We start from the raw sequence: 13,138 nt of genomic DNA on the forward strand, positions 1-13,138 counted from the left end.
CCCCCCTCCCCCAACAGGGAAAACTGCCTCTTTGAGTTGATAGAAACACCAGGGAAGAAATAATATTGCTACACAGGAAAGGGTGATTTCCTTCCTACAATTTGGATTCAATTTCAGGCAGACCACACCTTCCATTCAGGCTCCCAAAAGCTTGGTCTTGACAGTGTGTGAGTGTGTGAGTGTGTGTGTGTGTGTGTGTGTGTGTGTGTGTGTGTGTGTGTGTGTGTGTGTGTGTGTGTGTGTGTGTGTGTGTGTGTGTGTGTGTGTGTGTGTGTGTGTGTGTGTGTGTGTGTTTCAGCAGGCCGTTTGTCAGCCATATGGAAATGTCACAGAGTAGTCATAAACAATTATCCTCCCCATGCTCTCGGAGCATCAGAAAAGGGCAAATCTACATAATACACAAAGGCTCTGCCACTTACATCTAAGGAACTCCCTGAAGCTAATCATATACTTACAAAAATATCAGGAACTAAATGATTTTTCTAATACCTGCCTTTGATGTCCTTTATTCTATAATATGTCTCAAAAGGAAGGTTGATGCTGGAAGTTCATGCCCTTCACTTGAGCGTCTGGGATGCAAATGATGCGCTTTAAAACCCCCGGGATTGTTGGAAAAAGAGCATCTGATCATGTAACGAATTTTTCTCCTATTCAAAGGCTGAAGGTGGACATTAAAACAGCACTAGATCAATTCTAACCAGGCTTTCCGCCCGGCCGTAAATCAAGGAGCTGGACACAGTTAAGGTAGGAATAGATAATGGATGCCATGGCAGACACACAGCCGACACGAAATGAATCCGCAGAGGATTGGATGAGGGATGAGAGGGTGGAGGGAGGGGTTGTTGCAGATCTGGAGGAAGGACGGTGGGTGGAGTAGAGAAGGGTAATGGGGCAGCTGCTTGTTTGGCCACAATGATCACCAATTGACAGACAAATAATGGGATTCTTTTGCCATGAAAATAAAGAGCTAATCCTCTTACAGGAAGCCTTTGTAATTGAGGACCAGGGATGTCAACAGAGGGCCAAACTAATTCATAGACTGCCGTTGGGTTATTCAGTATATTATGATTTCAATATTTTATAGCATGAACTTTGGCTTCTGTAAGAGATATTTGAATGGCTGTCTCTGACATTTTGTACCAACAACAACTTTATTGACCGTTCACATCATCTAGGACACTTCCTTTTAATTGTTTAAAGCCTGTTGCTTATTTCAGCTATGGGTGTAGTTGCCTCATATCACTAGGTGGCAGTAAAGTCAAGAGGGAAAATCTGTCAAACAAATGCAGATTGATGAATCATCATCCAGTAGCTAAAGGTCATCCGATCATTGCTGCTGAGTGTGGCAGTCAATGGCTCCGGTTAAAAAAAATATGGACAATCTTCCAACAGCTGCAGTTCCTAATGCACTCCTCCTTCATACAAATATATTTGGCTTCATTTTGGAAAAGAAGAAAGAAATGGTTCATTACTATTTGGAGCAGCAGACCACTTTCCATCCCTGCTGTTATTAACTGCCAACAATCCTGATAAATATCCCCAAACAACTTTACTCAGGAAAATGAATTAGTGTACCTGAGTGAACAGAAGGCGAAAAGTCCTTGCCAGAGGGAGAAAGTATTTCTAAAACACTACATACCAGACTTCCCCGCTTCCTGACACCATTGCTGTGTGATAATACACCAGATGGTGAGCTGCTCTCTCGCTATTACCCTGACAATATGACTGTAATGGAAGTGGAAGTGCCATAAGTGAGCGCCAAAAAGATGGAGCCCAACTGTCGTGTTCCATAAGGTCTCTCTATAGCTGCTTCGCACTTAGGAGACTGAGGCAGGTGTAGGCATCCATATTAACATAGCCCTCGGCTTCTGCTCACTGTGCTCAGTAGTGTTATGCAGTATTGAGAATGTATATGTATGTGTCTGGGGTACTTGGTTGTGTGTGCAGTTGGTCTGACTACTACGCATGCAAGGAGGTTTTGGAAATCTAATGTGTTTGGCATCACTCCCTTCAGATTCAGATATAGCCCTTCATATTTCAAAAGGCATGATGTTGATCCAATGCCAACACACCCACACATGCAGTAGTGGAAAGTAACTAAGTATATTTACTCAAGCAACATATTTCGCAATACTTGAGGATATTCATTTTCTGCTACTATATATTTGTATCTCACTACAATTTAGGGAAACAGTATATTTTGAAACCCTATATTTATTTGACATTTGGTTGAATTACCCTTTTTATTTGTGGCCATTAACAAAAGAACCATGTCTGGTTTGGGCTCCTAGTCACGTTTAAAGATATTTATGAGCATAAGCAGCCTCACATAAAATAAATGTCCCTTTTTCTTTAAGCGTTTGAGGTCCAAAGCGGTTTATACTCTATTATTTCACAGAAACAAACACTTTTTGTTGCATAAATGTGTTTTTCAACATCAATTACCTCACAAATCTTCAGGATTATCATGTGACCCTTTGGAGGTGACCTGAGAAGCAACAACAGTAAAATCCTGCTCCGACGCGTCATTATTAATAGTGATGTGGTGTAAATCACATGGGCACATATTCAAGAGGAGCACTTTATAAGTGGTGTCATTTTTGTTGGGTAAAGAATATTATACAGTTCAATCATGTAGCACTAAGCATGCTCATCAATAGGGCTTTTATAACTTGTCAAATCCTCTGCTATTCAGAGCATCACTCATCTTCGAGAGAAGGCAATGAGGTTTTGAAGAAAGAGTCTGAAAACTGAAACTAAAGCAGATATTTTTTTTATTCATTCTTTATATTTCCAGTAGCTTGAATTTCATACTTGCACTAAAAGGAGAAACTTAAATAGAGACAAAGAAAGTATCTGTTAGTACAAATCTGTTTCTTAAATACAAAACCATTTGCAATACTGTCAGAAAAGAGCAACGTTTTGGCAGTTTCAAGGGGACTGCGTAGAACCAATACAAATCAGAATAATATAATTCTGTGCATCAATTAATATTGTCTATATCCTACATGTTGTACAATACCAAAGTCATATAACTTGCAGACAAGCAAACCCGAATACAATCCAAAAATTCAAATGTATATGCAATTTTCTGTCCAGTTAGTTACAATACAATGTACAGTGCACAGCAAGAAAGAAAAAAAAGAATATATATATATATATATATTCTCTACAAGTACTCTATATTTAATACAATCCTATCAACAAGTTAAACCATATCATGCACAATATTGCCTCTTAGGCTGCCTTATAAGCTCCTTGTCCCTGTACAATCAATTGATGTATTTACAAAATTAACAAATATTCTACACCTTAAAAAAAAAAAAAACTTGATGCAAGTTAGAGAAAAAAAACCTTGATCCGTTCCAAAGGCCCTCAAGTGTAGTTAGTACAAGTGAACAATAGTTGCCTAATAGGAATTGAATAATGTATTCTCACACACACACCTACACACTCAGTTATCCATACATTCATCCATACACTGCAGAAATACAATCAGGTTCTGTACATAATGACTGCAGACTTTGAAAATGCACCTGGTATGGTTTTAATTATGATTTTGTCTGATTTAATGTGAGTGCGCTTTGCTCCTTGGAGGAATCGAAGCCAGCCCTGTGTCTCAAGGCATTGGGATGTCTTTTTAAAGACAAGATGACAAGAGTGTATGGATTATTCCTCCCTCCACAGCGTCCTCTTTAGCTTATCTTATCCTTCCTTGGATGTGACTTCTGCAGTCCTACCACTGTCTCTGTTCCGTCGACTGAACTCTTGAGAGAGACTTCAGGACTGAATGGTTGTTTTGAAAAAAAAAAAGGCACTACCTCCTGAAGGAGCTCTGCAGGAACTGAGTCAGGCTGTCACCCCCTCTCAGTGTTTCCCACTGGCCCTCAGATCAAGCTCAACAAGAGGAGGTTACATGCAGGGCAAAGGTCATGAGGTCATGTGACAGGCCATGCAGCGTTTCAGCCCCCCTTCTTCACAGGTGGTGATGTGACAGATGAGGATGTTTCGTAAGCATGCTGTGTGCATTGCTCCAAATATTAAGATAGTTCACTTTATATGTATTTACACTGTACATGATCTACTTTGTGCGATGATGGAATTATATTGAGGATTTACATGATTAAATACAGGTTCCTGTACAAGCTTTTGTGTTGGAAAAAAAAAACCACATGGAGTAATAGTCGACACTGATTACTATTTGAACATAGTAGATAATATAGTAACAAAAACAAATATAATTCAGACGAGCACTGCATAGTCCATAAGAGATTCCTGGTAAGAACGCAACACTTGTTAATATCAAGGTGTTAATTTAAATATGGATTTAGGTCATATCAGATGTTTCATGCACTGTTAAAATCAAAAAGTCTGGTTGAGCTACTTCATTCCTAAATAATGCGTAAGGTATATCGAGCCACAGGTCTCCATAAAGATTTCAAAAGGAAAAAAAAGTCTTTGCTGTGGTGAGTATTTCATGTGTGGCTCTGGGGACTGAGATCATAAAGCCATGCGGTGTCGGGACACCCATCTAAGAGAGATGCAGGAATTGAGCAGTCAGTGCAGCACCTCACAGCGGCCTACACAAAAGAGTTTAAGGAGTTCATGGCATTTATAGGGGACGGGGCCTCCGAGCTCTCGTGGCCCTCAGCAGTCTCCCTGGTGGCACTCTTCCCACTATACTGGCCGATAAACGAGCCATCCTCGTTGAACTGTCCGTCTCCTCCTTCCCCGTAGTCAACTAAACTGTCGTCACTGTCGTCTCTCTTAACTGTCCCATTAGACGGCGTGCGGCTCCCTTTTAACGGTTTATGGTCCTCATTGTCACTGAAGGAGAAAATAACATGCAGGTGTTACAGGTGAGATGATGTGACAGATGCAACAAAGTGATTAGTGTTTTTTTTTTAGATGGAGCACTGACTGAACAACCTACTGTAAAATCAGTAGGAAGTGGAAAACTTTTTTTTCCAGATTCAACAAAAAGTAGTTTTTTAAACTTTTTTTAAACTCAGATCATGAATATGCATCAGTTTAGCTCGCTCCATGTCTAAAAAACAGCAGCAATGAATGATTAGTTGGTTTCCATCAGGCAACAGGGGAATAAAGCTCAAGCAATCATACCCTGTTCACATTCCCCCTGAAACCAAATATGAAGTGGTAAATGTATTGTCTGACAAAAGCGTTTCCCGCCCCAAGACAGAGGTTGTGATGACAAACAGAAAATCCAAGGCAATGATGTGAATAAAAACTTGGAAAGCAAGGTCTCAGCCAAACATCCCCCCAAGCAAGCATGATAATAATCACAAATTGGCAAAATGCATGAATAATCTGCAAAGAAAGTTTTTCTTTGGATATCAGATAGTCGAAAACATTCCACATACATGAGTTGAACATCAATGAGATAAGATCACAAAGCCGTCATAATGCTGAAGTGTTTTTTAAAATTTAGTAGAGATATTCATCTGTTTTTAAAAGCATTTTCATGGATTAAACTAGCACATTAAAGCCATAAAATATGTATCCATGCAAAGTAGGTTACATGATGAAGGCTTTATGACCGGATATTTAACTTGATGATAGCCGTGAAAGAACCTGGGATGCTTACACAGCGAGCGTTTTTCTCCACAGTGACTCGACTATCTGCTGACCCTCCTCTCATGCTAGATTTACAGCACAGTGACCCTCGGCCCCGACACACACCAGCTCCACCCTTACCTTTCCTGAGACCTACACCCCTGCGATCAGATGAGGAGATCCAGCTGAGATCCCACAACACAACACACACTCCTCGGGAGGATTGCACTTTAACAGGCACTTACGCCATTTACACACTGTCTGGATTTACAGTATGCTCTCTTGCAGTCAAACAAAAACAGCTCAGTTGAGTAGAGTTATGCCTTTTATTGACATATTGTAAGGTTCCAGCTGAGCTTATTGACACAGCATGGATAGAAAGTATTCTATCACAAAGGCACTATAATATTTGTACACTTTGCCTTGTGTTTTATTGTCTACTGTGTTCTTTGAGTCAATGTCCAATGGAGATTCCCCTGCAGTGTAAATAGGTCTCCCTACATGAGTTTAAAGGAAAAGTCCTGGTGATAATCTACATTTCTTTCATTCCCATTAAAGGCCAAAATCAACAATTGATTTAGAGCCACAAACAAGCATTAGAAGTTGGAAAGTATTGTGGTAAAAACCCAAACATTGTGGGTTTTGTTCTATTCAAACAAATTGTTGACAATAGAAAAATGTAGAATATCAGCAGACATATCTTTAAGAAGTGTTTTTTTTTTTTGTATAGAATGGCTACTGGCCTACATTAAACAGCATTAACCAGCTCTTGTACACTCAGTGATGATTGTTTCCCTCAAACATGCTGATAATTTCATAGAAGATCCATATGCATCTATATACTGTATATCTATATATGAACAATAATTCCATTCAACACATTATTGCCTAGAGCAAATTTCCATATAGCAGATGTTCACACCATGCATGTCACATTTTATATATACTATATATATCGATATGTATATATCACAGCATAAAATCCATAGAACATATTTATGTTTACATAATACAAAAAGGAATATAAAATATAAAAGCAAGACCATCTTATAAATCGACTTGTAAAAAACAATTCTGAAATGCTAGCGATACAGAAGTAAAGTGCTTCATTTTCTTTATTCTGTGTGCGATTGGAGAAGCAGCCTAGAATGAGGATGCTAACAGGCATGTCTGTATATCTGCTGTAAGTCAGAAGGAATGATCATTCAGTGATTTTAATCCCATCAAGTGTGTGTATGTAAGTAGCAATACACTAGGCAAAGTGTCAATACTATATAGACTGTACACAGGATGAATATGAGGAGCTTATTAGTTGGAATGGGATTCGATGCGTAGGGCCGGTTAAGGTTGCGTTGCACATGACTCTAGCTTATATATATTTTCCTGACATTCCTATTTAAAGATGTAAAACACCCAAACCCCTATATCCCTTGAACCTGAAGAATACTGCTTCTGAAATGACACCACAAAGTCATACACGCACCAGAGTCCGACACAAGTAACGTCCAGGACGTCCTAGAACTGAGAGAAAAAATGTTTGTGCTTCACGGTCGTAGAAGTTCAGGTGAGGGACACTTCCTTTTTCTTCTTCCTTTTGATTTCTGTTACTGGTGATCCTGGGTCAGTTATTAGTCAGCTGTCAGGGTTGAGAAGAGGGAGGGAGTGCAGAGCTCTAGCCCAGCCAGAGAGAGCAGATCTGGGCAGAGAGCGGGGACGGGGCAGGAGGGGTTGATGGGTAAAATGAGCCTCTGGGGGCTCCAGAGGCCGGAGCACTTTCTCTCACCTGTATTCCCCAAAAGTACAGTCATCGTCTTTCATGGGCTGGAACTCTGGGTCTGTGTGTGCGTCTTCCTTCTCTTTGACTAATGCGGAAAAGAAAAAAGAAAGAAAGCAATATGAAAACCAGCAAACAGACAATCATGTGGGTGTAAGTGTAATATTGTATAAAAACTGTAGTTGTTGTTATTATGCTCATAAATGCTCCTTATTAATAGTACATTTGGCAAAAAGCAAAGCAGAGTCATTCTAAATATGTTGTCTTTTTAATTTCATAAACCAGATAATAAACAATATATATAAAAATATATTTTTTTATCAGTAGAACATATCAAATTGTTTTATAAACCAATATAACGTTTATTGTTATCATCACAAAAACGTGCTCTCAGGTTATTATGTAATGGTTTGGTAGGGTAAGGAAACATAGTATTGATTGGGAATAAATGGGAAATATAATTTTTAAATAACCTAGCAATATATTTAGAGATGCATAATCAAGATATTCTAAAGGGAAAATCTGTCCAAAAACAAATGGAGCCATTTTTTTCCCTCATTTTAGCAGCCATTTATTGTCACACAGAGCTGTCTTAGGGCTGATTAGTATGCTTTCAGAGCAAAAACAAACCAATATTCCAAAACCATGAAATCTAATCTTAAAATCCTATTAAAACATATAATTGAACGTGGCAAACAAAGCATTAGAGTGTGGGTTTATGTATTGGCATGTGTGCCTCTACTCACCGGGATACTTCCCTCCCTTATTCCTCTGGATGAAGCAGATAATGAGGAGGATCAGGATGAGCAGAGCGATGGCACACATGAGGCCGATGAACCATCCCTGAGTGGCGATGTCCACCTGTCTGCTCGCCACAGCTGGGGGAGGAAAATTCTCAACATTTAGGAAGAGGTGATTTATGATTGGTGAAAATATAAACATTTATCCGTAATAATATGCTAAAAACAAACATGGAACAAGACGTTCTCATTGTATTACTTGTTAGAGATTTCCCTTCATGAGTGGATCATGATTGCTTATTGTTACAGAGAAGACAACTGTCACGTTAGATGAGTTAGAAATCTCCTATATTAAGCTAATGGTGACTTGGACATAATATTGAAGCCTCATTAGTACAAAATGTATCTTTCTCTCACACAAGTGCACACACAAACAGACACGGACACACACACACTGTACACGCAGGAATACTGTGGGTGATATTAGGTTGGATATTATACCACTAAACATATATACAACTTCTATATGAGAATTACCATGGACTGACTTCTAATACGCTAAAGATTCAACCACACGATCATGCAAGCTGCTATACACTGTCTCTATATGTCTACAGTTCATGCCTGGCATACTGCGTGACAACAACACGTCTGTTAAACCCATGCTCGACCTGATTATAATTACACAACGGCACAAACAACTACACATATACTACACAATGCACGGTACAGCGCCATGCCAGGCCAACGGGGGAGGCGACCACCGAGGAACTGCCTCACCTGGGACCGAGACCACAAGCTCCTCAGAGTGGTGGAGCTGCTGGTCGTGGTGACCTTGGGCCACCAAACGCACCCTATAGGAGAGGCCCCCCTTTAAGCCCTTCAGCATTACATTCTGAGAGCCGTTCACAAGCTCTTTCTGCCACTCCTCTTCACCTTCACCTGCAGGAGGGACGTTCACGGAGAGAGGTACGTTTGAGGGAGCAAACACAACTTAAGTGCTGTCATGGAGATTGTGACATCATGGGATGTAAAGAACTACGGATATGCGATTACACTGCAGCTAATTTGGTCTATATTACATTCAATTCTAAAATGATGGAGTCTATCTATGAATTATTGCCCTGAAAGTTTAGCACACTGCAACTTAAGAAGACACATTTCACCACCTTCATCAACAGCCTTTGCACTTGCTGCCAAAAAAGAAAACATAACCAAATGCAAAAATGCTACAAATTGCAGAGGACACCACAAAAATGTTTCTGGAGGACAATAAAAAGTGATGAACACACCTGCTATATTTATTGTCCCCTGAAGTGATGCTTTGCAACTCATTTGTTTTGCGTTTTAGTATGCCATTGTGTTTCCTGTATTAGGTTCTGCTTTCTGCAATTATTAGCATTTTATCACTTTCCATTTTCAGCCACGGTTGCTAAGCATGTCTTGGCAAGTCGCTGAATATGTTCCATTATTCCTTTTCTATTTGTGTGTGTTTCCTTACCCTGCAGTGCGTTGATCTTTCAGGGCAACCGTAAATGAGACATGTGGTGATGAGCTTAATATGAAATGTGTTTGACTTAGGATCACAAGATAATCTTTTTTGATAACATTTTCTCAATTACTGTGAATCTATGATTATAGTGTTTGCTAATTGAATCCATTAAACAGTAGGTGTGAGAGAGCCATACTCATACAACAGGGCTTTCATCCTCACTGCAGGTGCATAAAAACAACGGAGAGTGCTTCAGTCAAAAATTAATTGGCATAACTAAAATGTTTGTGCCGCTTTTTGTGATGTTTGTTTACATAAGTTCCAACGAGATTGTCGCGGGAGATGCATGCAACTCCAGGCAATAAGAGGCCTGGGTAATTAGAAAATCAATCACAGAAAGCCTTGTTTATTACATCTGGGTCCACGTTGGCAGGAGCCAGCTTCAACGTGACTGCCAATATTTCTATTCACCTGCACGAGCCAACATGAAGTAGGAGTCTCTCGACACCTATGTGTGAAACTGACAGAAATTAGAGGTGAGATGCTTTGCTTACTGTTTTTCACTATGTACTCTACATAAACGTTTTTCTCTGGGCCCCAGTACTCCCAACTGATCAGGGTGCCGTCCTCTCCGAACGAGGAGCTAATGTTCTTAAAAGGACTCGCAGGCTGAGCTGAGCACACAAGAGAAGAGACAACCATCAATATCCGTTTGTGGATCAAAGGGCAATCCAATAACTGGTAATTAATTGCAATAAATGGATAATAATTTACATAAATGCTATTAAGAGTCACCCAATCTAGACCCTCATAGCCTTACACAATACATCTGTCAAATCAGGACACTATACCAACAAACACAAGAATATACAAAGCTGATCATGTAACAACTTAGGCACTAAAATCACAGCAGTATCTGTACCCTTGTGGGGTGGACGGCGTGGAGGAGACGGTGCAATGGGATGAGGGGTTTGCGTGTTTCCTGTAAACAACATGGAGAGGGGTAAAGACCGCACCACAAACAAGACACACACGGCAGAGACACCACAGACACTGGAGTCATCATACACTGCACACACAGTTCATCGGCATGCCAAGCAAACGCCTGCCATGCAGCGGGAAGAATTATGAGCAGCCAGCGTGAAGAAGTGAGGAGGGGGTCAAAGTCGCCAAAGGCACGGTGAATAAACAGCCGAGTGCAAAGACTTGTCTAGTTTTATCACATGACATTAAAAAGCACATGTCTCCCAGCATCTTTTGGCTTTGAACTTTCCTCTGCTTTGAACTCAGCGGAGACTTGTGGTGGTCTGCAGGATTTGACAGAGACGAGGGGGGAGTTGCTCAGTGATAAGGATGGCATGCTTGCGTTGGGTTTTGAAGCTATGGCTGGATCTGAAAAACATGCACGAGTCTAGATACGACTCTACCTGTGCCCACATCTACTTCATACTGTGATATCAGAGCTTGTGGAGAGAAACAGGACACAGAGAAACAACGGGAGAAGGTTCACAACGGGATGACCCCCCGCCATCCCTGCCACTGTAGGTAACAGCACTGTAGCTGTAAGACATGTATGTGGGTCATGCTGCGTAATGTAGGAGATGATCGGGCCGAGGGTTTAGAACAGCATGAGTCATCTTGTGTAACAAAGCAACTGGATCACACTCAGGTTCCACTACACATGGATGAAGAGCTTATGTATTTCATGCTATGTAAAATGCTAAAAATAAAAGATAATGCTATGCAACTGTGCATCATACTGCAAAACAAACACTGTACAATGACAAGGATTTCACAAACACAGAACACATGACAATGTTCTGACTGAACAGCAGGGCTATTGATTGTCTTGAGCAGTAAACGTAAAAGTACTTCGACAGTAAAAGTGGGCATCTCCTAATTGCTTGTTTTATCTGCCCAGCAGCCCAAAACTGGACAATATTCACCTACAAACCAATAAAACCAGCTTATTTTTACACTGGAGAAGCTGACTCTAGCAAGTGTTAAATCACTTTAACAACTATTTCAGTCAATGCTGTGAACTAATCAATACATTAATTCATTAATCAATTAAATAATTGTTTCTGTCATAGGTTACAGAGAAAACACACAGAAATGAAAGACCATGCTTCACTAAAAACAGCTTTTCAGCTTTGGGAATAATGTTATTTGCGGCACACCAACAGTTTTTAGTTTACTTTGAGAAGACAGAGTGAGGTGCAAACACTGTGAGCCTCAATGCGAGTCCATCACAACTAAAAACACATCGCACAACCTCTCACCAGAACACCAGGATGTATTCCTCTTACAATTTATCCGTCTCACATTTTTTATCAGGATGGTTTCTGAGGTTGATTGTTGTTCCTTACGCAGTTCATAAATGTAATGAAGATCACTTGTACATCAACACAGATGAATGCAAGATAATCAAAAACATTTGAAGAATAGTAAAGTGTACTGAAGAGTTGTGTGACGTGTTTAAAGTTTGCATGGATGATGTCTGGAGAAAAATACTGGGTTTTAATCCTCTTACCTGAGTTAAAGAAACAATTCATATTAATCAGCTTTCGAGTTGAAGAAATAGGAATATTACTCAGATTATTTATTGCTGTCTACATTTGCCGACTTACCTTCATCCATGATGGTGACAGCTTCCTGAGAAATGACCGGGCCTGCTCCACTGACTGTTTTCGCATTCAAATAAAACTTGTAGCGCGTGCTGTACTTGAGGTTGAACAAAGTGACTGATGTCTCGTTGGCGGGCAGGGCCAGCTCCTCCAACGGGCCCAGCTCATTGGAGTCATTGACTACAGGGTGGAGGATGAATGGGAGGAATAATGGGATGGAGATTGAAGTTTGGAAGTAGTGAGGTAAGTTGAATAGAGGTGAGGAGGAGGAGGGGACATAGATGAAGTTGGATGAAGGCCAATGATGGAAAAAAGGTGGAAATGAAAACGTTTGGGGCAAAGAGGTGTAGGGTTTAGGAATAGAAAGCGGGAGTGACAAAAGTTGATTTGTTAATTTGTATCGTTATTGAGGTACAACATCTTAAAATGCTTTTAGTTCTATTTTATTTTTTACTACTTTTTGTAATCTGTCTGAACAGGATGACACTACAGTACATGACATGACAAAGAAGAACATACAAAACTACACACTACATGAAAGAAGGGGACATTCGCTTTTAAGATATACAAGTTCAGCTGTTTTCTTAAAGGACTAAAAGCCTCACCTGGCTGATATTTGAGGGTGTAGCCAGTGATGTGTCCGTTACGGTCATGAGGAGGACTCCATTCAAGGGTGAGAGAGTCCAGGTTGGGGTTTGTGGCCAACAGGGAGGTAGGAGCCCCCGGCACTGCAGGAGACACATAAATGATGACGATAAAAACACGTGTCCCTCTCCACTATAAAGATGTTATGATTGTTTTGACCTTCACTGGGCAGGACGTATATGCATGGGTTAAAAATTTTATAGAGGAAAGTTTTACAGTGCTCAACCAAGAGTGTTAAGTGTTTATGAGCGCTATTTCATAAAAACAAAACAAGTTTGTGAGCCGA

The 13,138-nt window shown here is 40.3% G+C and overlaps 1 protein-coding gene across 1 annotated transcript in view; it reads right to left on the reverse strand.

Annotated features, from left to right (window-relative positions):
* Window positions 1–2,767: 2,767 nt before the first annotated feature.
* Window positions 2,768–13,138, reverse strand: part of LOC134880202 (neuronal cell adhesion molecule-like) — a 43,305-nt gene continuing 32,934 nt past the window's right edge. Inside the window, 9 exon segments of the mRNA XM_063906972.1 lie at window positions 2,768–4,827; window positions 7,358–7,436; window positions 8,095–8,226; window positions 8,869–9,030; window positions 10,135–10,254; window positions 10,503–10,562; window positions 11,008–11,043; window positions 12,211–12,387; window positions 12,813–12,935. Of these exon segments, the coding sequence (XP_063763042.1) occupies window positions 4,581–4,827; window positions 7,358–7,436; window positions 8,095–8,226; window positions 8,869–9,030; window positions 10,135–10,254; window positions 10,503–10,562; window positions 11,008–11,043; window positions 12,211–12,387; window positions 12,813–12,935 (1,136 nt within the window). The 3' untranslated portion in view covers window positions 2,768–4,580.

The sequence above is a fragment of the Eleginops maclovinus genome, chromosome 2, assembly GCF_036324505.1.
Source record: "Eleginops maclovinus isolate JMC-PN-2008 ecotype Puerto Natales chromosome 2, JC_Emac_rtc_rv5, whole genome shotgun sequence".
In the NCBI taxonomy this organism is placed as follows: domain Eukaryota; kingdom Metazoa; phylum Chordata; class Actinopteri; order Perciformes; family Eleginopidae; genus Eleginops; species Eleginops maclovinus.